General features: G+C 41.7%; 3 protein-coding genes across 3 annotated transcripts; all 3 read right to left on the reverse strand.

Annotated features, from left to right (window-relative positions):
* Positions 1 to 450: 450 nt before the first annotated feature.
* Positions 451 to 1907, reverse strand: LOC148818918 (uncharacterized). Its single transcript, XM_088935948.1, has 2 exons — positions 1042 to 1907; positions 451 to 481 (listed from the first exon to the last, which is right to left on the reverse strand). The coding sequence occupies exons 1-2, from the start codon at positions 1905 to 1907 to the stop codon at positions 451 to 453; spliced, it is 897 nt and encodes a 298-aa protein (XP_088792074.1).
* Positions 1908 to 11812: 9905 nt separating this feature from the next.
* LOC148818919 (allatostatin-A receptor-like) lies at positions 11813 to 14086 on the reverse strand. Its single transcript, XM_088935949.1, has 2 exons — positions 13221 to 14086; positions 11813 to 11882 (listed from the first exon to the last, which is right to left on the reverse strand). The coding sequence occupies exons 1-2, from the start codon at positions 14084 to 14086 to the stop codon at positions 11813 to 11815; spliced, it is 936 nt and encodes a 311-aa protein (XP_088792075.1).
* A 5883-nt stretch (positions 14087 to 19969) lies between these two features.
* On the reverse strand, positions 19970 to 22470 carry LOC148818920 (allatostatin-A receptor-like). Its single transcript, XM_088935950.1, has 2 exons — positions 21605 to 22470; positions 19970 to 20039 (listed from the first exon to the last, which is right to left on the reverse strand). Exons 1-2 carry the CDS (start codon positions 22468 to 22470, stop codon positions 19970 to 19972), a joined length of 936 nt encoding a protein of 311 aa, XP_088792076.1.
* Positions 22471 to 25579: the final 3109 nt, after the last annotated feature.

The raw sequence follows: 25579 nt of genomic DNA on the forward strand, positions 1-25579 counted from the left end.
CTGGAAACCACCTTTCCAGTTTTAAGGTTGACTGTAAAAGAAAATGACTCATCTTTGCTACACTCCTGGATGTACTTTTTCCAGTAGGTGGTGCGCTAGTCCAGTGTTTGGAAGGAGAGTATTTTCGATGTCGGCTTCTATCCTTAAATGAGTAATCATCACGTTTTAATAACGTCTTGTCCAAGGCGGGGTCACGGTGGCCTTCAGCCTATCCAGAAAAGCACTTGGGGCAACACGCCAGCGCCAGTTTCACAGAAGCCAATTAACCCACCAGCATTTGGACTTCGGGAGGAGGCCCAGGCGAGCATACTGTACAAACCCCACGCCGACGGCACCCCGGAAATTGAAACGGGGCAGCGGTGTTAACCACTGCGATACTGAGTTGAATAAATCAGTATGGGAAATAAGCATTACACTTTCGCTATACGGTTGGTCTGGCATATTTCTAGTTCATGAAGGGAGCTGCGTGAGCATGCGCAGGCTGCAGAGGAACAGGTAACGGGTTTATTCCGGGCTGAAAGGAGAAGAGACACGACGTTTCGACCCTGGAGCCTTCTTTAGGTGTCGCCTTTCCTTGCAGCAGGGAATAAACCTTTACCTGTTCCATTTTGATTTTAGACTTTGTCCTGTCATTTAACATATCGGAGAAGTTGCTATACCTCGAAGTTCTCCGATGAACACTGATCAGGATCGAGGGAGTATTTGTCAATCGCGGACGAATTTCACAAGCGTGACGGTATCCGGGAGATGGGGAATCGCGTGTCATATCTGAGTGTCATTTCAATCTAGAAACATAGTTTCTTTTAAAATACCTAAAACGCACACAGTAAAAACGGGTTATCAGTCTATCCAGTAAGCAGTTCACAGCTCACCTGGAAACACGGTAGAGTGGGGTTACAGGGGGCGGGGCGGGAAAGGAAACTGATTTTAATACAGCGGAGGGAAGAGCTCTCATTCTTTGATAGTGGACTGGACACCTGGTCCTGTAATTTGTTTTCTGCCGAACAATCATTTGCCGAAGTCATTTGATACAGTTCTTACCTTTTTCTCAATACTGGACAGACTCTTCTCCATACCGTCTTCAGCACAGCCTCCCTGAGAGCGGGGCTCCCCCAGATGTACAGCCCGGGGGTACATGTTGAAGTCAATCTTATCATTATGCTAAAAGGGTCTGTGGCGCAGTTCGTGAACACGTATCTAGACCCGGTCATCTGAACCACGATCATGAAGTAAAAGTCAGGAGTCCAGAGCGCCAGGAAGCAGACTACCACCACGATGATGAGTCTCAGGGACTCTTTCTTGCTGTCTCTCTCTGGACCCGGCGGCTCCCGAGCAATCTGGTATTTAGCGATGAGGTACAGTTTCACGTTCAACAGCACTTTCACGATTATTATTGCCTGGAGTAACAAAGTGGCGTAAGCGCTCATTTTTGTAGCTACATCGACGGAAACGAGATTTTGAATTATTAAAAATAAATAGTTGTAAGACCAACAAAAAACACAAACTTCTATAACTACAGTTCTAGTTATATAACGACTGTAAGCATAAGGATAAACTACAGCAAGGAATCTGTCCACCTGTGCAGACATGATGGTCAGAATATTGACTCCCAGTAGGGAAGGCACGATGAAATAGGTGCCGTTTCTGGAAGGAAAACCCTCCTGAACATCAAACAGTCCAATGTAGTAACCACCTACCCCAGACAGAGTGTCGGATATGCTGGTGTTCAGGATGAAAATAAACCTGTTTTGTCCTCGGAGTGACTTTTTACAAAGAATACCCAACACAACCGAGCCAGCCATGAGAACAGCACTGGTAGCGAGTAGTAGATTGGTTATAAAAATGAAATAATCTTCAGCATCACTAAAGTCCACCGCTAACGGCACAGTGAGGTTCAGAGAAATCATCGCGTGGTGAAATGAGTATCTGGCGATGCTGCTCTTGAGTTTTAATGTGTGAACGCAGGGCGGGAGATCATCTGTTTTTTCGAGTTAATTGTACGTCTGGGATTTCGGGCCTTCTGAGAATAATTTGCGATCTCAGACTCTTCCGGTGGTATGCTTTTTTTCAAGCATGACATTTACATACTGAACAGTGTCGTAATCTAATCTCGTTTCATAAAATGCTCTTTTAAGAGTGGCTGAATAGATAATTACTGAAATCGGAAAGCTTAGATCAGTGCTATTGTGTACAGGGACGTCTTCATGAACACCATGTGTTATAGACATGCAATAAACGTAGCGAGGACAACAGTCATAACGTGAACTGATCGAGCTGAAAAAAACAAGTACAAGACGAGCTCATCTCTGTATATGCCAAATGGCTTCATCTCGATTGTAACGTTTCTCTTTCCCAACAAAAAGTTTAACTGCGATGTATTAAACATAATGTAACGTAAAATGGCGACTAAATAAGCTTAACTTTCAATAGGCACACGTAAATTAAACCTCCGGTTTTACTACCTGGGTAAAGTTAGCTTGAAGTTCGAAAACGATTTTGGCACGCCTGTAGCGGTTTCACGAACTCTCTTAGAGTTGCGAGAACACTTGCTTTGTGTATAAAATACATTGTGAATGCTTTCTCAGCCTTTACTTTTTCGTTTTTATGACATTTTTTTGACCACGCTCGAATATTCTTTTGTCCATTTCTTCGCAATGGAATCACAGAACGCCTTCAAACCAAATGCATTTTAAAGACCACGACTTGTGGATATTTCCACAGCCTCTACATTAAACTATCAGTGAGCTAATTATCTTTTTTTAAACCTCCGGTTTTTCATCAATGCGTAATTACGCACTAACTGGAAGCCGGGGGACTGCTGTGTACACACGTTCACAACGCGAGAAATACTGTTCAATACGGCTTCGTGCGAAAAACCCGTATATGACCATAAGAAGCAGAACAGCGCAGTCTCCAATTACTCAGACTGTAAGCACGGGAATAAAGCTTTGTTTGATTTCTGAAACCCTTCCTTTATGTCCTGTTTTCATTCAGGTAAGGGTCAACTATATTCACAATACTACTGACAGCAGGAAGATTAAAATATTCTTTACTCAGCAGCTTATTAAAAACAGCTCCCATGATGTTGAAACCGACTTTTTATACAGAACACTGACACAGCTTTGTGTTCTGAATCTCTTTTTCTCGTGCTTTTATTTAATGTGGCACAATGCACTGGGATAGGGGTATTCTGTTCACAAACCAATAGCATTTAAACCACAGCACCCACAATGCTGCAAGTAAGTGTTTTGCACACTAAGCAGGTCCTCTGACTTTTCCCAGCTTTGTTGTGGGTTGTGGAACCTTTCTTTATTTTTTAATGATTTTTGGAAAATAACACTACAGGTAATACACTGGGATAGGTGGGTCTTCTTCGTGGCTCAATAGCATTTCAAGTACAACAGCCACACTGCTGAAACCAAGTGTTTTACACACCAGACAGCCCCCCTAACCTTGTACAACCTTGCTGTGGCTGTGGCCCCTTTCTTTATTTTTTTTATGATTTTTTCAATATGGCACTATTAGACAGGCGGCACATGTGGATGGGGGGGGTTCTATTCACGAGTCAATAGCTCTTCAAGCACAACAGCCACGGTGCTGCAACCAGGTGTTTTACACACCAGACAGCTCCCCTAACCTTATACAACCTTGCTTTGAGTTGTGGAACATTTCTTTATTTTTTTTAATGATTTTTTGACTTAGCTTTGTTGAGTCCACACGTATGGGATGAAAAATCAGTAAATGCAGGTTGTGTGCAGCTCTGTAAATGTGGATTCTCGTTTTTACATAATTATTATGATTATTTTATTCGTAGTGTTTTTCAAGCAATGGAGAGCTCTTCATAATGCACTTCCGTGGCACAATTGAAAGAGAACCCGAATGGGGAATCAAGATTAACAAGGAAAGGCACATTATTTTTTAGGTTAAGTAAGTTAGGTTTCATTTTTCGGTAAATTAAATTCAAGGTTTTAATTTTTTAGTCAGGTCAAAATCTCGCACAGGCGACCAGAATCAGTCTAACCTTAGACGTGCTTCACTCGTGTAGTAGTAAATACTTAGTCATTTTCAGACTGATAATTTTGTGTTTTCCGTAAGCGGAATAACCTGATTGACCACTCTAAATTTAACAGGGAACACAGGAGCAGTTGTATTCTAAGGAAATTACCTCTGTGGTGCCTTTGACGATAATCGAGTTAGTAACACGTTACTCTAGTTTACTCCCGGAGGAAAATCTGTTATTATTTCACCGTCAGCAGAGCTGGAGTCCTTTCTCGTATTCGTGATAAAATCATATTTTTTTCTAAGGCTTCTTTCATTGTTTCTCATACAGCGCATGTTACTTCATTTTGTTTCAAAAGGAAACAAAAAGTATAATAAGACTAAACAGTGTGTTCTGAACCGTTTCCTCAGAATCAGTTACTATCAGGACAAGATGAATGTATGAGGTGAATTATACAGTACTGTCTCATCTGTACATATAGATTATTTTATGAACCTTGTAAAGAATTTCCTGTAGTTGTGAGGCCTTAAATCGCTAAGTGTGATTGTCTTTACGCGTTGCACCTTTGTCAGTTTCCATGTTTTCTTTTGCATAATACAGAAAAATCACGGTTGTGACCTCTGACAGAAAAATATGAATTTAAGAATAGTGCAAATATTTTGCAGATGTTTTCAAATTCATCCTTGAGGCGTTAGGTTGAAATACTTTAAGAATATTTTAACATAATTTATAGAATAAATTGCATCAGGAACCTGATCCGGTGGGATTCTACCTTCCACAACTCAGGTGATCTTCCTTTCAATTGCCTGGTCCCATCTTGTCCAGGCTCCCTGCTTTCTCCTCCTAATGCAGTCCTCATCCCTAGTCACTGCCCCAGCCAGCCTGTTGTGGAGCAGGTGAGCCTCTGCCTGTTAAACAGCTTCTGCTGCTCTCCACTTCCTTCCAGTGCTCACTTCTACCCTGGCCTTGGATACTTCTGGGTCACGAGTATCCAGACTGCATCACCTCTGATGCATCTCTGGCCTGTGTCACCTTCAGCAACATCATCTTTGTGTCATGACCATAGACAGTGACACTGCTCCAGTCATTGGGATGGGAACTTCACAAATGAGAAGTGGCCACAGGATCCTGGACAAGATGTCATGCTGTTATTCCCAGGTCTCATTCTGTACGTCTCTGGTAGTCCAGACCTGTCCACTGATCCCTGCCAGCCTTCCAGCTCTGTGTAGGCAGCTTGGATTGATATTCTGTCTCTAAGGCTGCTGTCAAACATCTTATCAAGACTTTACCCTGGCTTCTCAGATATGGTTGTGTTAGCAATGCTGACATGAAACTTGTCCTCAATTTTGCCTTTCTTCAGCACCATAGACCTAGACGCTGCTGGATTGAATTTCATTCTGGCCCATCCACTCAGCTTTTCAAGCCCCTGTAGGATCCACTGGCACCGCCTCAGTTGTGACTGTTAACTCATCCATGAAAGCCCTGATTGGTGGCTGGTGCACAGCAGACTAGGTGTAGGGCCTCTGTGTTGACTTCACATTCATGTTCATAGCCAGGGCAAACAGGATCATGGAGATCATACAACCTGTTATAATTCCCACCTCGATCTTACACCACCTTGATGTGACTGACCCTGAGGAGACTCTCATGTTAACTTTGTTGTAATTTTTGTAATAAAAACCATGACTCTGTCCGGTAGGTGTTTGCTAAGAGTGGTCGGCTCTTACCTCTGTGGTATTAATCCATAAGCATTAGCGAGATCCAAACACAGCACTACCAAGTCGTCTTTGTGGTCTCTTGCTTCTCTGATTAGTTGAGACACCACACCAGTGTGCTTCAGACAACCGGATACTCCTGGTATACCCCCATTATGAATTGATATGTCGATGAAGCTGTTCTTGAAATGGAAGTTCACCTACTTGTTAAAAGCAATGCTGAAGAAGATCTTTCCTTCAGTGCTTACCAGGCAGATGATTCTAAACTGATATATCAAATTGTCATCCTTTGGTATCCATACACAGTTTGCGAATCTCCACTGTTCTTTGATCATCCCCCCACTCCAGATGACTCTCAGAATCTTCCAGAGGCACAGGAGGAGCTTTGGGAAGTGCTTGTATACTTTATATGGGACACCACTCGGTCCTGGAGCTGACCCTGATCTTGCCTTTCCTAAAACATCCTGAACCTCCTGTAGTGTTTCATAGCCGTTCAGGGAAGCCAAATATGTAACGTTGTGGCTTTCTGAAGGCACCAGTTCTGTAGGGTTTGGGCATTTACTGTGACAATTATCAATTGTAGCAGTAAATCACAAAATTGATTCTTTTGATGGCTTTAGAATCCAACCACGCGACATAACTCAAACAACGCGCACACACAGGTACTAATACACGAGGATACATTTATTAATACATAGAATATGCATATAAACCTAACAGATCTTATCGAGAGGGTTATCAGAATACAAAAGGTATATATTCAATCAGTTACGAAGTGTTACACATCAAGAGGACATACGTTCAGTATATCATTCATTAAGACCGTTTCGTAAATGAACTTGGTTATAACTTCTACATTAGATACTCAAAACAAGTACATAACTCTTAGGAATTAAATTGATATCAACTGGTTGGGATAACAATTGAATTCTCGAGCTGTAATGCATTGAAGTTGAATACTCATCCAATTTCTGGGGATTCAGATCTCCTGCAGGCACAAACAATCAGCTGCAGGCTTGTTGCTGTCCAATCCGCGCTCTCTGGCTCCGTGCCAGGCTGTGCTGTGCGGCTTGCGACGGTGCGCTGCTGATGCTCACTGACCGGCTAGTTAGTGTTGGCTTTAACTAGCAAAGTTTGTGCACAGGAGAAAAGATGACTGTGGATCCCAGCAAGTCAGGAAGAGGACCGGTTCGTTCCTGATGAAGAGCTAGTTCTGAATAGTGATTCAGCTGTCCACAGTTCTGACCTGTCCACGAGGCCTGCTGCTGGTTACTCTCTGGCAACCTCCACTCTAGACTCTTAGAACAAAGGAAAGTTCTGGCACTCGGACACACTGGCCGTTCCGTGGTTGTCCGGGCTGAGTCTCGGGATGGTCAGGAGGCGCGCTGCGAGAATGTCCTGCCCTTGGGAGCCTTCTGCTCCTGGGCCGTCCTGCCCTGGAATTCTCCTTTGAATTCCCTTTAGAACAGTCCACAGAATCCTCTCCAGAATCTTACTGAATCTCCCGAATCTGAATCTTGTTGAATCTGAATCTCCCAGGCTCTCTGTGTTGCCTGTTTTTACCTGGAGGAACTTCAGCTCGTTGATTGGCTGAAAGTTCCATGGGCATCAGAGTCCCACGTGGGTTACTCAGCCCTACCAGTCCCTGATTGGTTGATCAAGGTGAGATATGAGTCACTTAGTCCTGACACTTAGGAATGCAGTCCAGATGTCCATCCGGCACTCCCTAGACTGATAGGCACCAGTGGATGACCATTGATCATGATAGCCAGACTCAGCTAAGTGCATCCCCCTTTGGGAGCTGTCCTAGGAAACCTTAAATCACCCTGCACTAATGGTCTCTCTGTGGCTGCACCACAGAGATGAACAGAGAAATGGGGCCTCATTTGGGAAGCTCAGAAACACTTAATTCTGCCTTATTATTAAGCCTCGCTGCTACACTCCTTAAGCTGCAGTTTTCTCATGTTAAACTCTGTACTTGGCTCAAGAGGATCTCTCAGGAAGTTACACTCCCCTAGCTCCTCCTCCTTGCCTGGCTCACAGGATCTTTCATGTGGTGGTCCATACCTTCCTTTGAACACGTCAGCTTGCCGCTATGTTTCTGCCCTAATAGCTCATTGGTTAAATCCGAATGGGTCGGAGATGAATGCAGCTCATTTTCTTGGCCTTCCTTGGCGACATCTCCATTGCCATTCTGCCCCCACCCCGAGCACTAGGAGCCTTTTCAGTAGAATGTTTCGTAGCTCAGCCAAGGCTGCACCCTGCTCCTCGTTCATGCTCTTGGACTGCCGTTTCAGGGTATTCAGCTCCTGTCTGACTTTGTGGATCTTCACTGTCCTCTGGCTCATGGAGTATGGTGCTTTGACGAGTTTCTCCTCCTCTGCACCAAACCTCTCTTAAGCCACACTCACTATGATGGTTATCATGGTTTGAAGCTTTCTGTCAGCATCACCTGTGGCAGTTATGTCCAGTACTTGATCATCATCAAGCAGGTGCCACAGTGACTTTGTGCATGATGCAAGGCCATCTGTTTCATCTGCTCTCCGACTGACCCCACCTGCATCCAGTGTGTGACACATGGAGGCTCCGGGCACCGCGAGGTGAATCCAGGCCTGGTTTGTCCCGCGTCTCACCAAGAGAGAGTGCGATGTGTTGCACTTACTTCCTCCAAAGATCTCATCTTTACTTGGTGGATCTTTAGATGGATGGATGGATAGATGGATGAATAATACTTTATTAATCCCGTAGGGAAATTGATGAGGTTTTAGGTCCTTCACGTTCTTTCAGTCTTTCCCACAAACACATCCCTTACTCCAGTGGTTCTCAAACTATGGAGCGCCGCCAGCTGGAATGCCATATGACCCTGGAACTTTGTTGTGTGCACTGAAAAATCGGGATGGGTTTTCGTATTTTTTTTTAATACGTGTCAAATATGCAGCCCATGTACTACGATACAGCACGCGCTAATACTTGAGTGGACACAAGAGCTACTATGTTATTCTATACCATAGCATAGAAATGCGTGCTACAAACTTAAGTGACAAATTGTATTTAAAAAAACTTATCTCCAGGAAATAGGTAGGTAGGAGAATGTGTGTGATTTTGGAACAATGCCAATGTTGTAAACACAGGAATGCATAGAAATGCGTGCTACGAACGCTGGCAATCTAGTGAGCACAGGAAAGCGTGATAGATAACAAAAAAATGTAAGAACTGTTTTAAATTAATTTGAGAAAAATTCACCGAGCATCTCTGTGTTTCGCTCCCATGTGCATGAAATAAAAACTTCTTCTGACTTCTGAGACGGACTCCTGAAACATAAACGGGGAAAAATGCAAGCTTGCAGATTGCTAAAGCAGGTAAGCCCCACACTATGTTTGAAGAACCTTATTTACCGTTGGCAAAAGAGCTGACACGCATCATGTGTGGAGAAAAAGCTGCTAAACAGCTTGACCTGCTGCCCCCTCTGAAAGACACGGTCATTCATAGAATTATTGATATGGCGGATGATATCAAAAGTACTCTGATAGAGCGCGTTAAAATGAGCAGATGCTTTTCACTGCAATTAGATGAGTCTGTACACGTCGTTGATTTGGCCAATTTGCTTGTTTACGTTAGATACGAGTTTGAGGGCATGTCCCTTGAGGACTTTCTGTTCTGTAAGCCGCTACCAACAGGAACTACAGGAGAGCACGTTTCAACTTCTGAATGAATTTATCGAAGAGAATGGCATCGACTGGACAAAATGCTTCGGAGTTTGTACAGACGGTGCCAGAGCGATGACAAGCCGACACAGCGGTGTAGTTGCATGAATTAGAGGGGTTGCTCCAGAAATGAATGGACGCATTGCAACATCCACCGCGAGACCTTTGCCGTCAAGAAAATGCCTGACAATTTAAAATCTGTTAGACTCTGTTGTGAATTGTATCAAGGCTCGAAAAATGAATTCACATCTGCTTTGCTCGACTAAACAGGCTCACCCCTCTCACTGAAATGGTGCTTTTTTATTGTTTATTTTTAATTGTTGTTGTTCCTGTTTTTTTCTGTAAAACGCTTTGAGAAGCCACCTTTAAAGGCGCTATATCAAATAAAGTTTGCTATTATAATATTTATTATATGTGTATGTGAGTGTGTGCGCGCACACTCATGTTGGTCATTGAGAATTTCTGGGGTTCCTATGAAAAGATGACTTGTAGGTGGTACTTGGATGCTTTGGTTTGAACAGGGGTGGTACTTGGTCCAAAAACTTTGAGAACCATTGCCTTACTCATTTTCTGTTCATTGCTTTCTTCTATTAACTTTGTGTCTGTCCAGTTGGGTTGCTCATTCCCCCCCCCACTCTTAAGCTCACCTGGGGGTATATTTTCATGGGTAGATCTGCAGCAAGCTTTGGGTCTCCTCTTCACAAAGGAGGTGGTTTGGGCTGCCAATCCTCCCCACCCTGCTTGCCATCTTAATCAAGTAATGTGATCACTTGCACACAGCCTTGTCAGGATTCAGGCTGCTGAATTCAGTGCCTGTTGGACTATGTTCGGTCTGGATTTACTGCCTGAATACCTTCAGTGAATAGGGTGTTGCAATAAGCACTTCTAGAACAGACAAATGTAACTTTTAAGTTACTGTCACTATCGAAATGACTTAAATAATTGTTTGTTAATAGGATAGATGTTTCACTTTGTAATTTAGCTTTTCAGTGAATAGTGTAAGAACAGGAATAAGATAAATAACTCTCCCAAAATACATTTAACAACTTCTGAAAGTTTCAGTAGTCTGCTTACAACAAACTTTATTACACATAGAATAAAAAGGTTTTGTTGTCTAAAATATTTCGTGGAAAAGCCTATTTGAACTTCACCGGGTGTGTCTTTTGTTGACATGTTTTTCACCGTGATTAGGATGACGTTTTCAATTCCTCCTCGTTCCACTCGGGATTTCTTCGAAATATTTGTCGTTTCTTTTGGAGTGTGGCCAGATCCTGTTAAACACACCACAGATCTAAAAATATTTTTCTTGTGTAACCGTTCATCTTTTATCTTCTAACCTACTTTTTAGGTGTCTGCTGTGTGAATGAGCATTTCAACAATTACAGCCAGAATGATTCCTGTATTGTTCTGAAAACATTTTCTTTCAGAACGTGAATATCAGAAGTATGGCTTTCGTAAAAGAACAAAGGTTTTTTTTTTGTTGGGTTTTTTTTAAAAAAAACCCGTTAAATTATAGTATATAGATACAATTAAATTCTTAGTATTGCCAGTACTAATCTTTGAATCAAGTCACACACATAGCATAACAGAGCCGTTGATGTACCTTAGAGATGTACAGTTTAGTGACAGTAAACTGCGGTTGTGTGAATACTGTAGCTGGGCGAATGTCGTGAATAGAGCCACATGTATGATATTACCACATGGAAAAGTAAAATGAAATGTAGAATGAACTGGCTGCTCTTCTAATCAGTGAAGAGAGTCCATTTGTGGCGGTGTGACATATCAAATTACGAGACATATGCTAAATTTGCAAAGCTAACGAGCCCCTCATTATGATGTGCTGTGGGAAAAAAAATCACTTTTACACTCTGAGTGTGAGAGTTTACAGAACACGAGTCGATCCGACTGGCGCACTGCTACTGAAACACCACCAGACACTTACTAATCCAGGTGCATGCTATTAAACCAGACATCCAGGTGGGGCTGCACACTGGGGGTGGAGGGGATCCCCATTACCTGTAAAGCGCTTTGAGTGGAGTGTCCGGAAAATCGCCATGCAAGTGTAAGCAATTATTATTAATAATAATATAATAAGAATAATTAGGATATCAAGTGAAATATTCAAACAGGCTTCTAATTTTTTCGGATTATTATTTCGGAAATCTTTAGTCACGTCCTATGTTTCCACTTCTTTATTTTTCACCATATACAACACAGAGTCCCCTTTCACATAGAAGACAGATTTATAAAAACAGTCGTCTCCAAAAAACAATCTCAGATATTCACACTGTCTCTCCCCCTGACTCGAGATACCCCAGACCCGCTGCTTCCTTTTGTGTAAAAGAGTAAAACACCGTCACCGAGTGTGTTAAAGGGTGAGGCGGACGATATTTTCAGTTGCTCCTCGTTACACACAGTATTTCTTCGATATGTTTCCCGTTTCTTTTGGACTCTGGCCTTATCCTGGAAAACACACACAGAAATCGATTTGAGGATCTTTGGTGTAACACTTCAACATTCATCTTACAATCTAATAATTAGATATGTGTTGTGAGAATGAGCAACAGTTTGCCAGTCGGATTGATTTATTTACAAGAAAGATGTAAAAACATTATTCTGTCTGTGTCTTTTGAAAATCTGCCCAGACTTAGGAAATGGGAAAACGCTTTATTAAGATACTCCGACGGCGCCGATGGGAAAGCGAACATAACAGCTCTTCACTTTAATGTGATACAGGCGGAAGCATGCAGCCTGCGGTATTATTTAATATCCTAATAAGTTTTCAGAGTGGGAAGTTTTCGTTAGAGCTGCTATCTGATCAGAGACAATTGTCATTAGTGTCTTCAGCAAAAGTCGTAAGGGCGGCAGGATATGTAATTTGTCTTTCAAGTTCATCTTCATTAGGACAAAAATACTCCTCCTGTTTTCTTTTGAAACCACATTTCTTTTAATGAAAAGAAATGGAAGGAAAAACGTTATCCTTTGCATATTTTAGGTTAAACACAGCAACATGTTTCATACGCAGAAACATGACCTTCCAAAAGCACGATTACTAGCAACCGGTTTGAACAGACTTGGGGCTAATACGTCAGTCTTTTTCTACTGTACGTACGTTGGTCCCACATAATCATTGCAGGGGAAGTATTAACAAAATAAACTAAAATAGAGATTTTTCCTAAATGCAGTTTTAAAAATTAGGTTTCCAGGCAGAAAGATTTGATAGACGGATTTTGGCTCAGACGCTGATAACGATGACTGAAATGTTCATTAGAGGTGGTTACCTGTCTGTAACAGGTTATACAGAGTCCATCTCTTTATTCATCATCGATTCAATTCCGCAGCTTCCTCGGTGACTCGGACTTATTGTCTTCACCTAATTATCGGTACCTCCGCCTTACGGCAACGCAACAGCCAAGAAATCATGAAACTAGGACAAATGGTTAAAATAGAGGAAAATCCTAGTGTGACCGTGAGCATCCCAAACGTGCAATTTATAAATGTCCTAATGAACAATTAAAATTAATTGCATGCAGTGTTAAAGTTTATTTTTTTAATAAAATTGCCACATTTCACGGAAACAAAAAGAGCCAGATAGCAGCAGTAATTAGTCGTGTCCAATCATGCTTTGTCGTTTTCAAGAGCAAGAACAACGACACCACCTCCTGAGAAAGTTCAACCCAATTAAGAGATAAGAGGAAAGAGATCACGACGGAGAACACATTTCTCACAGTCAGAGGTTTCACTCTACCGACTGGCGCTGTCAAGTATACTTCATTCCTTTAGATTTGATACAATTCGTACCTTTTTCTCAGTGGAGGACAGACTCTCCCCCACACCGTCTTCAGCACAGCCTCCCTGAGAGCGGGGCTCCCCCAGATGTACAGTCCGGGGGTACAGGTTGAAGTTAACCTTATTATCAAAGTAAGAGGATCATGGGCGTTATTCTTGAACGTGTATCTGGTCTTGGTAATTTCAATCACTAGAGTACAGTAAAAGTAAGGACACCAGAGCGCCAGGAAGCAGACTACCACCACGATGATGAGTCTCAGGGACTCTTTCTTGCTGTCTCTCTCTGGACCCGGCGGCTCACGAGCAATCTGGTATTTAGCGATGAGGTATAGTTTCACGTTCATCAGCACTTTGGAGATTATTATTGCCTGGATCGACAAAATACCATAAGCGTTTATTTTTGCAGCTACCTCGACAGTAACTACATGTTGTATTGTCAAAGTGAAATAAGTGTAAAACCAACAGAATAAGCAAACTCCTATAACTACAGTCCTGGTCACATAACGACTGTAAGCATAAGGATAAACTACAGCAAGGAATCGGTCCACCTGTGCAAACAAGATCGTAAATAGGTTAACACCCAGTAGCGAAGACACTATGTAATAGGTGCCATTTTTGGACGGATAGCCCTCCTTCACATCGAACAGTCCGATATAGTAACCGCCTAACCCATATAATGTGTCAGTTATGCTGGTGTTCAGCATGAAAATAAACCTGTTTTGAGCTCGAAGTGACTTTTTACAAATGATGCCCAACACAACCGAGCCAGCTACGAGAACAGAGCTGGTAGAGATCAGGAAGTTGGTTATAAAAATGAAATAATCTGCAGTTTCCAGGAAATCCACCGCTAAGGGCACAGTCAGGTTCAGCGCAATCATCGCGCGGTAAAGTGAGAGTCTGGACCTGCGGCGCTTGACTTTTAATGTGCGAAACTGTCTCAGCAGCAGATTATCCGCATTAACAAACTCACAGCTCATCTGGGGTTTAGGATCTCCTGAGAATAATTAGCTTCACATGGTAAAATCATGAAGCAGTTCGCATTTGTCACGAAAGTCTAGGAGGTTCCCACCAGAATCGCTTTTTTTACAGGGATTTCTTACATTATTACTAATAAACGAACATGATTACTGAACCACGTGAGCTGAAATCAGTACTGTGTTGTAGTGAGAAGAAACTCTTAATGTACGTTCTTATTTTTATTAACGTACAGTTGACTTCCTTTTGACCGTGATGAGCACAGGTTGTTGAGTCCACGCGTATAAGATGAAAACTCAGTAAATGCAGGTTGTGTGCAGCTCTGTAAATGTGGATTCTCGTTTTTATATAATTATGATGATCATTTTATTTGTAGTGTTTTTCAAGCAATGGAGAGCTCTTCACAATGCACACCCGTGGCACAACAGAAAGAGAACCCGAATGGGGAATCAAGATTAACACGGAAAGGCACATTATTTTTTAGGTTAAGTAAATTAGGTTTCATTTTTAGGTAAATTAAATTCAAGGTTTTAGTATTTTAATCGGGTCTTAAAAATTTCGGACAGGCGAACAGAATCATTCTAACCTTAGACGTGCTTCACTCGTGTAGTAGTAAATACTTAGTCATTTTCAGGCTGATAATTTTCTGTTTTACGTAAGCGGAATAACCGTATTGACCACTCTTAATTAAACAGGGAGCGCAGGAGCAGTTGTATTCTAAGGAAATTACCTCTGTGGTGCCTTTGAGATCACCGAGTTAGTAAAACGTTGCTCCAGTTTACTCCCGGAGGAAAATCTGTTATTATTTCACCTTCAGCAGAGCTTGAGTCCTTTCTCGTGTTCGTGATAAAATCGTATTTTTTGTGTGAGGCTTCTTTCATTGTTTCTCATACAGCGCATGTTACTTCATTTTGTTTCAAATGGGCAAAAAAGTATAATACAGCCAGTCGAGCTGTCGATCCAGCTCCAGTGCCATGTCTGAACACTAGATGGGAACATAAGACAGTGTGTTCTGAACCGTTTCCTCAGAATCAGTTACTATCAGGACAAGGAGAATGTATGAGGTGAATTATACAGTACCGTCGCGTCTTTACCTTTTTTAGTGACCTTTGTGAATAATGTCCTGTAGTTGTGAGGCCTTAAATCGCTAAGTGTGATTGTCTTTACGAGTTGCACCTTTGTCAGTTTCCAAGTTTTCTTTTGCATAATACAGAAATATTACGGTTGTGACCTGTGACAGAAAGATATGAATTTAAGAATAGTGCAAACATTTTGCAGATGTCTTCAAATTCCGTTAAAAAACCTTATTTACCCTTGAAGCGTTAGATTTAAATACTTTAAGAATATTTTATCATAATTTATAGAATGAATTGCATCAGGAACCTGAGCCGGTGGGATTCCACCTTCCACAACTCAAGTGATCTTCCTTTCAATTGCCTGGTCCCATCTTGTCCAGGCTCCCTGCTGTCTCCTCCCAATCCAGCCCTCGCTCCTAGTCACTGCCCCAGCCAGCCTGTTGTGGAGCAGGTGAGCCTCTGCCTGTTAAACAGCTTCTGCTGCTCTCCACTTCCTTCCAGTGCTCACTTCTACCCTGGCCTTGGATACTTTCGGGTCACGAGTATCCAGACTGCATCATCTCTGATGTATCTCTGGCCTGTGTCACCTTCAGCAACATCATCTTTGTGTCATGACCATAGACAGTGACACTGCTCCAGTCATTGGGATGAGAGCTTCACAAATGAGAAGTGGCCACAGGATGTCATGCTGTTATTCCCAGGTCTCATACGTCCCTGGAAGTCCAGACCTGTCCACCGATCCCTGCCAGCCTTCCAGCTCTGTGTAGGCAGCTTGGATTGATATTCTGTCTCTAAGGCTGCTGTCAAGTATATTACCAAGACTTTCCTCTTGGTTCTCAGAGATGGAATTTGTCCCCAATGTAGACCTGGATGCTGCTGGATTGAATTTCATTCTGGCTCACCCACTCTGCTTTTCAAGCCCCTGCAGGATCCACTAGCACCACCTCAGTCGTGACTGTGTATACTGTACTTAGGCCTGCCCCTGTGCCTCCCTCTCTGTGACAGTATTTGGGCTACCAATTAATTTTGGATATCATTTCTTTAATGTAGGGGATGACATCAGAAATTATTAAAACAGATCCATCCATTTTCTAACCTCAATTCAGGGTCGCGAAGGGAGCCAGAGTCTATTCTGACAAGTAACAGGTGCAGCATCAAGGCAGGATATGCCCTGGATGGGACACCAGTCCAGCACAGAACAGATACAGGCTCAGACACACTCACACTCACACCAGGAAAAATGTTTTCCAGAAGCCAAGTACACTTTCAGCATGCCTGTGGACTGTGGGAGGGAAACTGGAGCACCCAGAGGGAACTCATACAAACAGAGTGAGAACATACAGACTCCACACAGATAGCAGACCCCAGTCTGGATTGAGCCCAGGGCCCTAGACACTGGGCTGGGAGGCAGCAATCTAACAACTGCACAACCATGTCACCTCTTTTACATTCCTTTTTTTCTGGTTTATAAAGCTTAAAGCAGCCTTGTGCTTCTGTGTTTCAGTTACCTTCTCAGTTCCCAAGGACTAAACACTGCAATAGGCGCCCACAGCTCTCATGTCTTTTCCTGAGACCAGAGTTCAAACTCCAGTCAGACAGAAGGCTTGACTTTCCAAAGTTGCTGAAACTTCAATCCCAGAGTGAAGCCATGGTTTAGTTTTAGAGGTGCTTTTAAATGCCTGGAAGTATGTGTATACCTTTGTATTTCAGTGACCTCCCTCCTCACAGTCTTATCGGTGCCAGCAGCCATATCACCCTGCAACTCACAACTGGCAGCCCACTGAAGCTAGGCAGGTGTGAGCCTGGTCAGTACCTGGATGGGAGACCTCCTGGGAAAAACTAAGGTTGCTGCTGGAAGAGCTGTTAGTGGGGCCAGCAGGGGGCGTTCACCCTGCGGTCTATGAGGGTCCTAATGCCCCAGTATAGTGACGGGGACACTATACTGTAAAGAGATGCCATCCTTCGGATGAGACGTAAAACCGAGGTCCTGACTCTGTGTGGTCATTAAAAATCCCAGGGCGCTTCTCGAAAAGAGTAAGGGTGTAACCCCGGCGTCCTGGCCAAATTTCCCATTGGCCCTTACCAATCATGGCCTCCTAATAATCCCCATCTCTGAACTGGCTTCATCACTCTGCTCTCCTCCACACTGATAGCTGATGTGTGGGGAGCGTTCTGGCGCACTATGGCTGCCGTCGCATCATCCAGGTGGGGCTGCACACTGGTGGTGGTGGAGGGGAGTCCCCATTACCTGTAAAGCGCTTTGAGTGGAGTGTCCAGAAAAGCGCTGTATAAGTGTAAGCAATTATAATTAATTATTATTATTATGAAACTCTTGCAACTGCAATTGTGGGGAGAATAGAGAGGCCTCAACTGGTACAAGGCTGATGATTAAAACTTCATTGATGAACGCATGTTTAAGTCTTTCATTTTATACCTACTTTTATCCTGTTATATAAATCATGAATATATATATTAATTTGAGGACAAATGACAACATCCAAGAATTCAGTGAGTGTACAGAAGAGTGTTTGAGCTTCTAGTCATAGTGAGCTGTGGCTCAACCCCTGGGCTGAGGGCGAGCCTCTTGGCAATGGAGCAAGCAGGCCCAGAGCTCCTACAGACTGAGGACAGCCAAGGGCCAGCTGCACAGGTGAAGACTGTGTGGAGAAGGGTTGCAGAAGGTGACTGCAAAGGGCAAAAGGCTTATGGTCTTTATACCTTTTCTTTAATGTAGGGAATGACATCAGAAATTATTACATCTTAGAGCAGCTGAGATGAAATTGAGATGAACATCTCTCATCACCCCTCCTGAACCTTTGTTCTACGGATTATTTTGGCTTGCATTTGAATCAGTAAAGCCTGATGGGGTCAGTCAGGTGATGGAGAGTCCCTATGTCACCTCTAAGTCTGGGGTTTTCTTTACTTTTTTTTAGTCTAAGCACAAGTTTTAAAAACTCAGCTAAGCACATTTTTAATCAAATCTGACTCAAACCATGTTTTATGTCCTTTGATGTACAATATGGCACATTATATGCATTGTTTGGTCTTTAAAAGTAATTTTGTTGTTTCATTAATATTTTCAATTCTGTTAATATTATTTGCTTTGTGATGCTTTCTTAGAAAGGTCCTGTTTTCATTTAAGATCTGTTTGTCTCATTATGAATTATAAATCATTTTAATGAGTTGATGGCAGAAACCCTGAATAAATTGCAAATAGGGCATTGGAGTAAGAAATTCTAGAACAGACAAATGTAATGTTTTAGTTACTGTCACTATTGAAATGACTTATATAAGTGCTGGTTAATTGGATGTATGTTTTACCTTGTAATTTAGGTTTTCAGTAAATAGTGTAAGAACGGGAATAAGATAAAAAAAATTCTCCTAAAATACATGTTATGACTTCTGAAAGTTTCAATAGTCTGCATTTAACGACAAACGTTCTTAAAAATAGAACACAAGGGTTTTATTGTCTAATAGATTTTGTGAAAACGCCTATTTGAACTTCACCGGGTGTGTCTTTTGTTGAAATGTTTTTCATCGTGATTAGCATGATATTTTCAATTCCATCTCGTTCCACTCGGGATTTCTTCGAAATATTTGCCGTTTCTTTTGGTCTGACCTGATCCTGGAAAACACACCACAGATCTAAAAATATTCCTCCTCTATAACACTTCAAACATTATCTTTCAGTCGAATTATTAGGTGTCAGTCGTGAGAAAGAGCATTTCAACACTTAAACAGCCGGAATGAATACTTTATTGTTCTGAAAACATTCTGTTCCAGAACGTGAATATCAGAATAGCTTTAGTAAAATAACAGGATTTTTTTTAAAAAACATTAAAAAAAGTATATCATTTATTGCGAGTACTGATCCATGAATCGAACAGCAAAACAGCCGTTCCTGTACTTAGAGATGTGTCCATTTTATTGTCCATTTTATTGTGACGCTAAACTGCAGTTGTGTGAATACTGTAGCTGGGCGAATGTCGTGAATAGAGCCCACATGTATGATATTACCACATGGAAAAGTAAAATGAAATGTAGAACGAACTGGCTGCTCTTGTAATCAGTGAAGAGAGTCCATTTGTGGCGGTGTGACATATCAAATTACGAGACATATGCTAAATTTGCAAAGCTAACGAGCCCCTCATTATGATGTGCTGTGAAAATAATCTCACTTTTACACTCTGTGAGTGTGAGCGTTTACAGAACACGAGTCGGTCTGGCTGGAGGACTGCTACTGAAACACCACCGGACACTTACTAATCCGGGTGCATGCTATTAAACCAGACATCCAGGTGGGGCTGCACACTGGGGGTGGAGGGGATCCCCATTACCTGTAAAGCGCTTTGAGTGGAGTGTAAGAAAAAGCGTAAGCAATTATTGTTATTAATAATAATCAGTATACCAAGTGATATATTGAAATAGGCTTATTTTTTCTATTATACTTTGGTATATCTTTAGTCACATCCTACGTTTTACTTTTTTATTTTTCACCATAAACAACAGAGTCCCCTTTCACATAGACACATTAATAAAAACAGTCGTCTCAATAAAACAATCTCAAATACTCACACTGTCTCCCCCCCCGAAAGAAAACTGGGTGGAGACTGTTTCTGACTCGAGATACCCCAGACCCGCTGCTTCCTTTTGTGTAAAAGAGTAAAACACCGTCACCGAGTGTGTTAAAGGGTGAGGCGGACGATATTTTCAGTTGCTCCTCGTTACACACAGTATTTCTTCGAAATGTTTCCCGTTTCTTTTGGACTCTGGTCTTATCCTGGAAAACACACACAGAAATCGATTTTAGGATCTTTGGTGTAACACTTCAACATTCATCTTACAGCCTAATAATTAGATATGTGTTGTGAGAATCAGCAACAATTTGCCAGCCGGAATGATTTATTTACAGGAAAGATCTAAAAACATTATTCTGTCTGAGTCTTTTGAAAATCTGCCCAGACTTAGGAAATGGGAAAACGCTTTATTAAGATACTCCGACGGCGCCGAAGGGCAAGCGAACATAACAGCTTTTCACTTTAATGTGATACAGGTGAAAGCATGCAGCTTGCGGTATTATTTAATATGCTAATGATTTCTCAGAGTAGGAAGTTTTCGTTTGATCTGCTATCTAACATAACCTAACATCACTTTATTAGCCCTATACAATTTCTTGCATTAGGAATTCGTCTTTCCTCATACCCCAGCTTGCTCACCCTGAGACACACAGACAGGGAGAGAAGCTGGGGGTCAGCGCCCCTGGAGCAGTTGGGGTTAAGGGCCTTGCTCAGGGGCCCAACAGAGTAGGATTCCTCTGTCGGCGGCAGGATTTTAGCCGGCAAACTGTTAGCCACAGGCGAAGATCCTGAGCCATAGAGCCACCGCTCAGATCAGAGACAACCTTTTGTCATTAGTTTCTTCAGCAAACGTCCTAAGGACGGCAGGATATTTAATTTGTCTTTCAAGTTCATCTTCATTAGGACAAAAATACTCCTCCTGTTTTCTTTTGAAACCATATTTCTTTTAATGAAAAGAAAAAGAAGGAAGGTTAAACGTTATCCGTTGCATATTTTACAGTAGGTTAAACGCCGGGACATGTTTTATACGCAGAAACATGACCTTCCAAAAGCACGATTACTAGCAACCAGTTTGAACAGACTTGGGGTTAATGCGTCAGTCTTGTTCTACTGTACGTACGTTGGTCCCACATAATCATTGCAATAACAAAATAAACTAAAATAGTTATTTTCCCTACATGCAGTTTTAAAAATTAGGGTTCCAGGCAGAAAGATTTGATAGACGGATTTTGGCTCAGACGCTGATAACGATGACTGAAATGTTCATTAGAGGTGGTTACCTGTCTGTAACAGGTTATACAGAGTCCATCTCTTTATTCATCATCGATTAAATTCCGCAGCTTCCTCGGTGACTCGGACTTATTTTCTTCACCTAATTATCGGTACCTCCGCCTTATGACAACGCAACAGCCAAGAAATCATGAAACTATGACAAATGGTTAAAATAGAGGAAATTCCTAGTGTGACCGTGAGTATCCCAAACGTGCAATTTATAAATGTCCTTATGTATAATTAAAATGAATTGCTTGCAGTGTTAAAGTTTATTTTTTTAATAAAATTGCCAAATTTCACGGAAACAAAAAGAGCAAGATAGCAGCAGTAATTAGTCGTGTCCAATCATGCATTGTCGTTTACAAGAGCAAGAACAACGACAGATTAGAGGAAAGAGATCACGACGGAGAACACATTTCTCACACTCAGATGTTTCACTCTACCGACTGGCGCTGTCAAGTATACTTCATTCCTTTAGATTTGATACAGTTCTTACCTTTTTCTCAGTGGAGGACAGACTCTCCCCCACACCGTCTTCAGCACAGCCTCCCTGAGAGCGGGGCTCCCCCAGATGTACAGTCCGGGGGTACAGGTTGCAGTGAACCTTAACATCAAACTAAAAGGATCGTAGGAGTTATTCTTGAACATGTATCTGATCTTGGTAATTTCAATCACTAGAGTTAAGTAAAAGTAAGGACACCAGAGCGCCAGGAAGCAGACTACCACCACGATGATGAGTCTCAGGGACTCTTTCTTGCTGTCTCTCTCTGGACCCGGCGGCTCGCGAGCAATCTGGTATTTAGCGATGAGGTATAGTTTCACGTTCATCAGCACTTTCGCGATTATTATTGCCTGGATCGACAAAATACCATAAGCGTTTAGTTTTGCAGCCACCTCGACAGTAACTACGTGTTGTATTGTCAAAAAGAAATAAGTGTAAAACCAACAGAATAAGCAAACTCCTATAACTACAGTCCTGGTTACATAACGACTGTAAGCATAAGGATAAACTACAGCAAGGAATCGGTCCAACTGTGCAAACAAGATCGTAAATAGGTTAACACCCAGCAGCGAAGGGACTATGTAATAGGTGCCGTTTTTGGACGGATAGCCCTCCTTCACATCAAACAGTCCGATGTAGTAACCGCCTAACCCATATAATGTGTCAGTTATGCTGGTGTTCAGCATGAAAATAAACCTGTTTTGAGCTCGAAGCGACTTTTTACACATAATACCAAACACAACCGAGCCAGCTACGAGAACAGAGCTGGTAGAGATCAGGAAGCTGGTTATAAAAATGAAATAATCTGCAGTTTCCAGGAAATCCACCGCTAAGGGCACAGTCAGGTTCAGCGCAATCATCGCGCGGTAAAGTGAGAGTCTGGAAGTGCGGCGCTTGACTTTTAATGTGCGAAACTGTCTCAGCAGCAGATTATCTGCATTAACAAACTCACAGCTCATCTGGGGTTTAGGATCTCCCGAGAATAATTAGCTTCACATGGTAAAATCATGAAGCAGTTCGCATTTGTCACGGAAGTCTAGGAGGTTCCCACCAGAATCGCTTTTTTTACAGGGATTTCTTACATTATTAAGATGATTATTGACCCACGTGAGCTGAAATCAGGTATTTTTATTAACGTACAATTAGCATCCCATTGACCGTGATAAGAACAGGTTGTTGTGTGCACACGTATAAAATGAAAGTCAATAAAAGTCAAGTCTGGGGTTTTCTTGACTTTTTTTTAGTCTAAGCACAAGTTTTAAAAACTCAGCTAAGCACATTTTTAATCAAATCTGACTCAAATTATGTTTTATGTCCTTTGATGTACAATATGGCACATAATATGCATTGTTTGGTCTTTAAAAGTAATTTTGTCATTTCATTAATATTTTCAATTCTGTTAATATTTGTTTGGTGATGCTTTCTTAGAAAGGTCCTGTTTTCATTTAAGATCTGTTTTTCTCATTATGAATTATAAATCATTTTAATGTGTTGATGACAGAAACCCTGAAGAATAAAGCCGAAAACCACAAACTGTGTAATCAAGATAAAAATGACACCTTCCTGATATGACATAAATAAGTAAATTCATCTTATTAATAATAATGCATATCTCCACACACTCACAACTGAAAAGACAGCGGGGACTGTGCTCCAGAGAGTTATTGTTATTGTTGTAATTATTATTATTGTTGTTATTCATAAGCTTTCTAACAGTTTTTCATATCCCATAGCATTGAAAATGCAGTTCTACATGTTTTGCCTTTGTGAGCGTATTAAATTCTAGCACAGAGAAGGATTTCGGTAAACATATATTCTGAGTATTTCACAAGGTTATGTTTTCTTGTTAACACTGTCCACCCCTGACAGAAATGGACTCTGCTACATTAAGACAATAAAGTGCTTTGAGGTAACAGAAGAATCTTTAAGACTCTGAACTTTTAGATACATTAGGAGTGAGAAAAGACAAGGCAGAAAGGGTACAGTATAAAACATAACACGAAGAAAAGAAGGAATACATTTCACAATAAAAAAATATATTATGCGTTTGTAAGTAGCAAGTCCAAGAACGTGACAGTAGGTGTAAAAAAAGTTTGGCGCACAGTAAGAGAAGGCTCAAGATTGTACACAGGGGACATATACAGTAGAAGACCAGTCAGATGAAAGACGTCTGCGAGGTGGGGAGTAGACAGATAAGTCAGATAGGTACTGAGGTGCCCAGCCATGTAGAGGGTTATAGCTGATCATGAGAAATATAGGTACTGAGGTGCCCAGCCATGTACAGGGTTATAGCTGATCATGAGAAATATTGAAGTTCACTCAAAAACGTGAAAGGAAGCCAGTGCAAGGACGCCAGGACAGGAGTAATGCAATCACTTGCACACAGCCTGGTCAGGATTCAGGCAGCTGGATTCAGTACCTGTTGGACTTTGTTCAATCTGGATTTACATACCTTCAGCAAATAGGGCATTGGAGTAAGAAATTCTAGAACACACAAATGTAATGTTTTAGTTACTGTCACTATTGAAATGACTTCAATAAGTGTTGGTTAATTGGATGGATGTTTAATCTTGTAATTTAGGTTCTCAGTAAATAGTGTAAGAACGGGTATAAGATAAAACATTTCTCCCAAAATACATTGAATGACTTCTGAAAGTTTCAATAGTCTGTGTTTAACAACAAATGTTCTTAAAAATAGAACACAAGGGTTTTATTGTCTAATAAATTTTGTGAAAATGCCTAATTGAACTTCACCGGGTGTGTCTTTTGTTGAAATGTTTTTCATCGTGATTAGCATGATATTTTCGATTCCTTCTCGTTCCACTCGGGATTTCTTCGAAATATTTGCCGTTTCTTTTTGTCTGGCCAGATCCCGGAAAACACATTTCAGATCTAAAAATATTCTTCCTGTGTAACAGTTCAAACATTACCTATTCAGTCAAATTATTAGGTGTCAGTCGTGAGAAAGAGCATTTCAACACTTAAACAGCTGGAATGAATATTTTATTGTTCTGGAAACATTCTGTTTCAGAATGTGAATATCAGAAGGATTTGTTTTTTAAATACATTAAAAAACAGTATATACATAAAATTTATGTATAAATGTATGAAGTTCAATATTACTCATGATCAGCTATAGGCTCTACTGCAAGAGATACAGTAAATGAGGTTGCTGAAGGTACAAGATGTCCTCTGGGTGATCTGGAATTGTCCTGAGGGGCCTTGAATGAGTGTGGTGTTAGATGTGTACTTGCAGGTGATACAGCGAGCTCTGTTGCATGGGAAAGTGCCTGGTGTGGATGATTGCTGAGGGCGGTCAAGGGAGCTGTGAACAAGAAGGTTATGCAGATTAGGTGGTCGGCGAAATGAGATGGGTGGTCAGGAAAGAGGCCCCCAATTGAGGGATCATCCTGTAGGATGCAAAGTTGTCGTTAATAGTCCTGGGGATAGGAAGTGTTTGGGGTGGAAGGGAAGCACCAAAGGAATGCGGTTGTTAGGCCGGGAGTTCCTGATCGAGTTCAGAGTTCGAGGGCTGTTTTTGGCTCGGTTGAGGACCCTGTCAGTAACATGGGTGGGGTATCCTCTGCTGATGAAAAAAGAGTGCACTTTGAGTGCTTGAGTGTCATCACTGCAGAGTCGTTGTAGCTGAAGGAACTGTGAAAAAGGGAGAGAGTTTTTAGTGTGAGTGGGGTGAAAAGAGCTGTACAGAAGATAGCTGTGTGAATCTGTGGGTTCGTAATAGACCGAAGCAGAGAGTTGGGGATGGTTAATGGATAGGTTTTTGTCTAGAAACAGAAGAGTAGCGGAGGATATGTTAACCATATATTTGAGGGACGGGTGGAAGTTGGGAAATCGAGATTTACAGTAAATGGCACATTCAAGGTTTTAGCAGAGTGGTGTTCACTCTGGTCTCCAAAATCTCAGAGGCGGATAGAATGAGTTTGGCCCTTGAGCTTCCATCTGCTACAC

This window comes from Atractosteus spatula, chromosome 17, assembly GCF_055471065.1.
Source record: "Atractosteus spatula isolate fAtrSpa1 chromosome 17, fAtrSpa1.hap1, whole genome shotgun sequence".
Classification (NCBI taxonomy): Eukaryota; Metazoa; Chordata; class Actinopteri; order Semionotiformes; family Lepisosteidae; genus Atractosteus; species Atractosteus spatula.

Excerpts from the sequence above, each read along its gene's own strand:
- LOC148818920 (XM_088935950.1), bottom strand. The coding sequence starts at position 22,470 with ATGATTGCGCTGAACCTGACTGTGCCCTTAGCGGTGGATTTCCTGGAA. Across the intron at positions 20,040-21,604 it reads TGTCCTCCACTGAGAAAAAG|GATAAGACCAGAGTCCAAAA; the intron begins GTAAGAACTGTA and ends TGTGTTTTCCAG.
- LOC148818918 (XM_088935948.1), bottom strand. The coding sequence starts at position 1,907 with ATGATTTCTCTGAACCTCACTGTGCCGTTAGCGGTGGACTTTAGTGAT. Across the intron at positions 482-1,041 it reads TGTCCAGTATTGAGAAAAAG|CCTGCGCATGCTCACGCAGC; the intron begins GTAAGAACTGTA and ends GTTCCTCTGCAG.
- LOC148818919 (XM_088935949.1), bottom strand. The coding sequence starts at position 14,086 with ATGATTGCGCTGAACCTGACTGTGCCCTTAGCGGTGGATTTCCTGGAA. Across the intron at positions 11,883-13,220 it reads TGTCCTCCACTGAGAAAAAG|GATAAGGCCAGAGTCCAAAA; the intron begins GTACGAATTGTA and ends TGTGTTTTCCAG.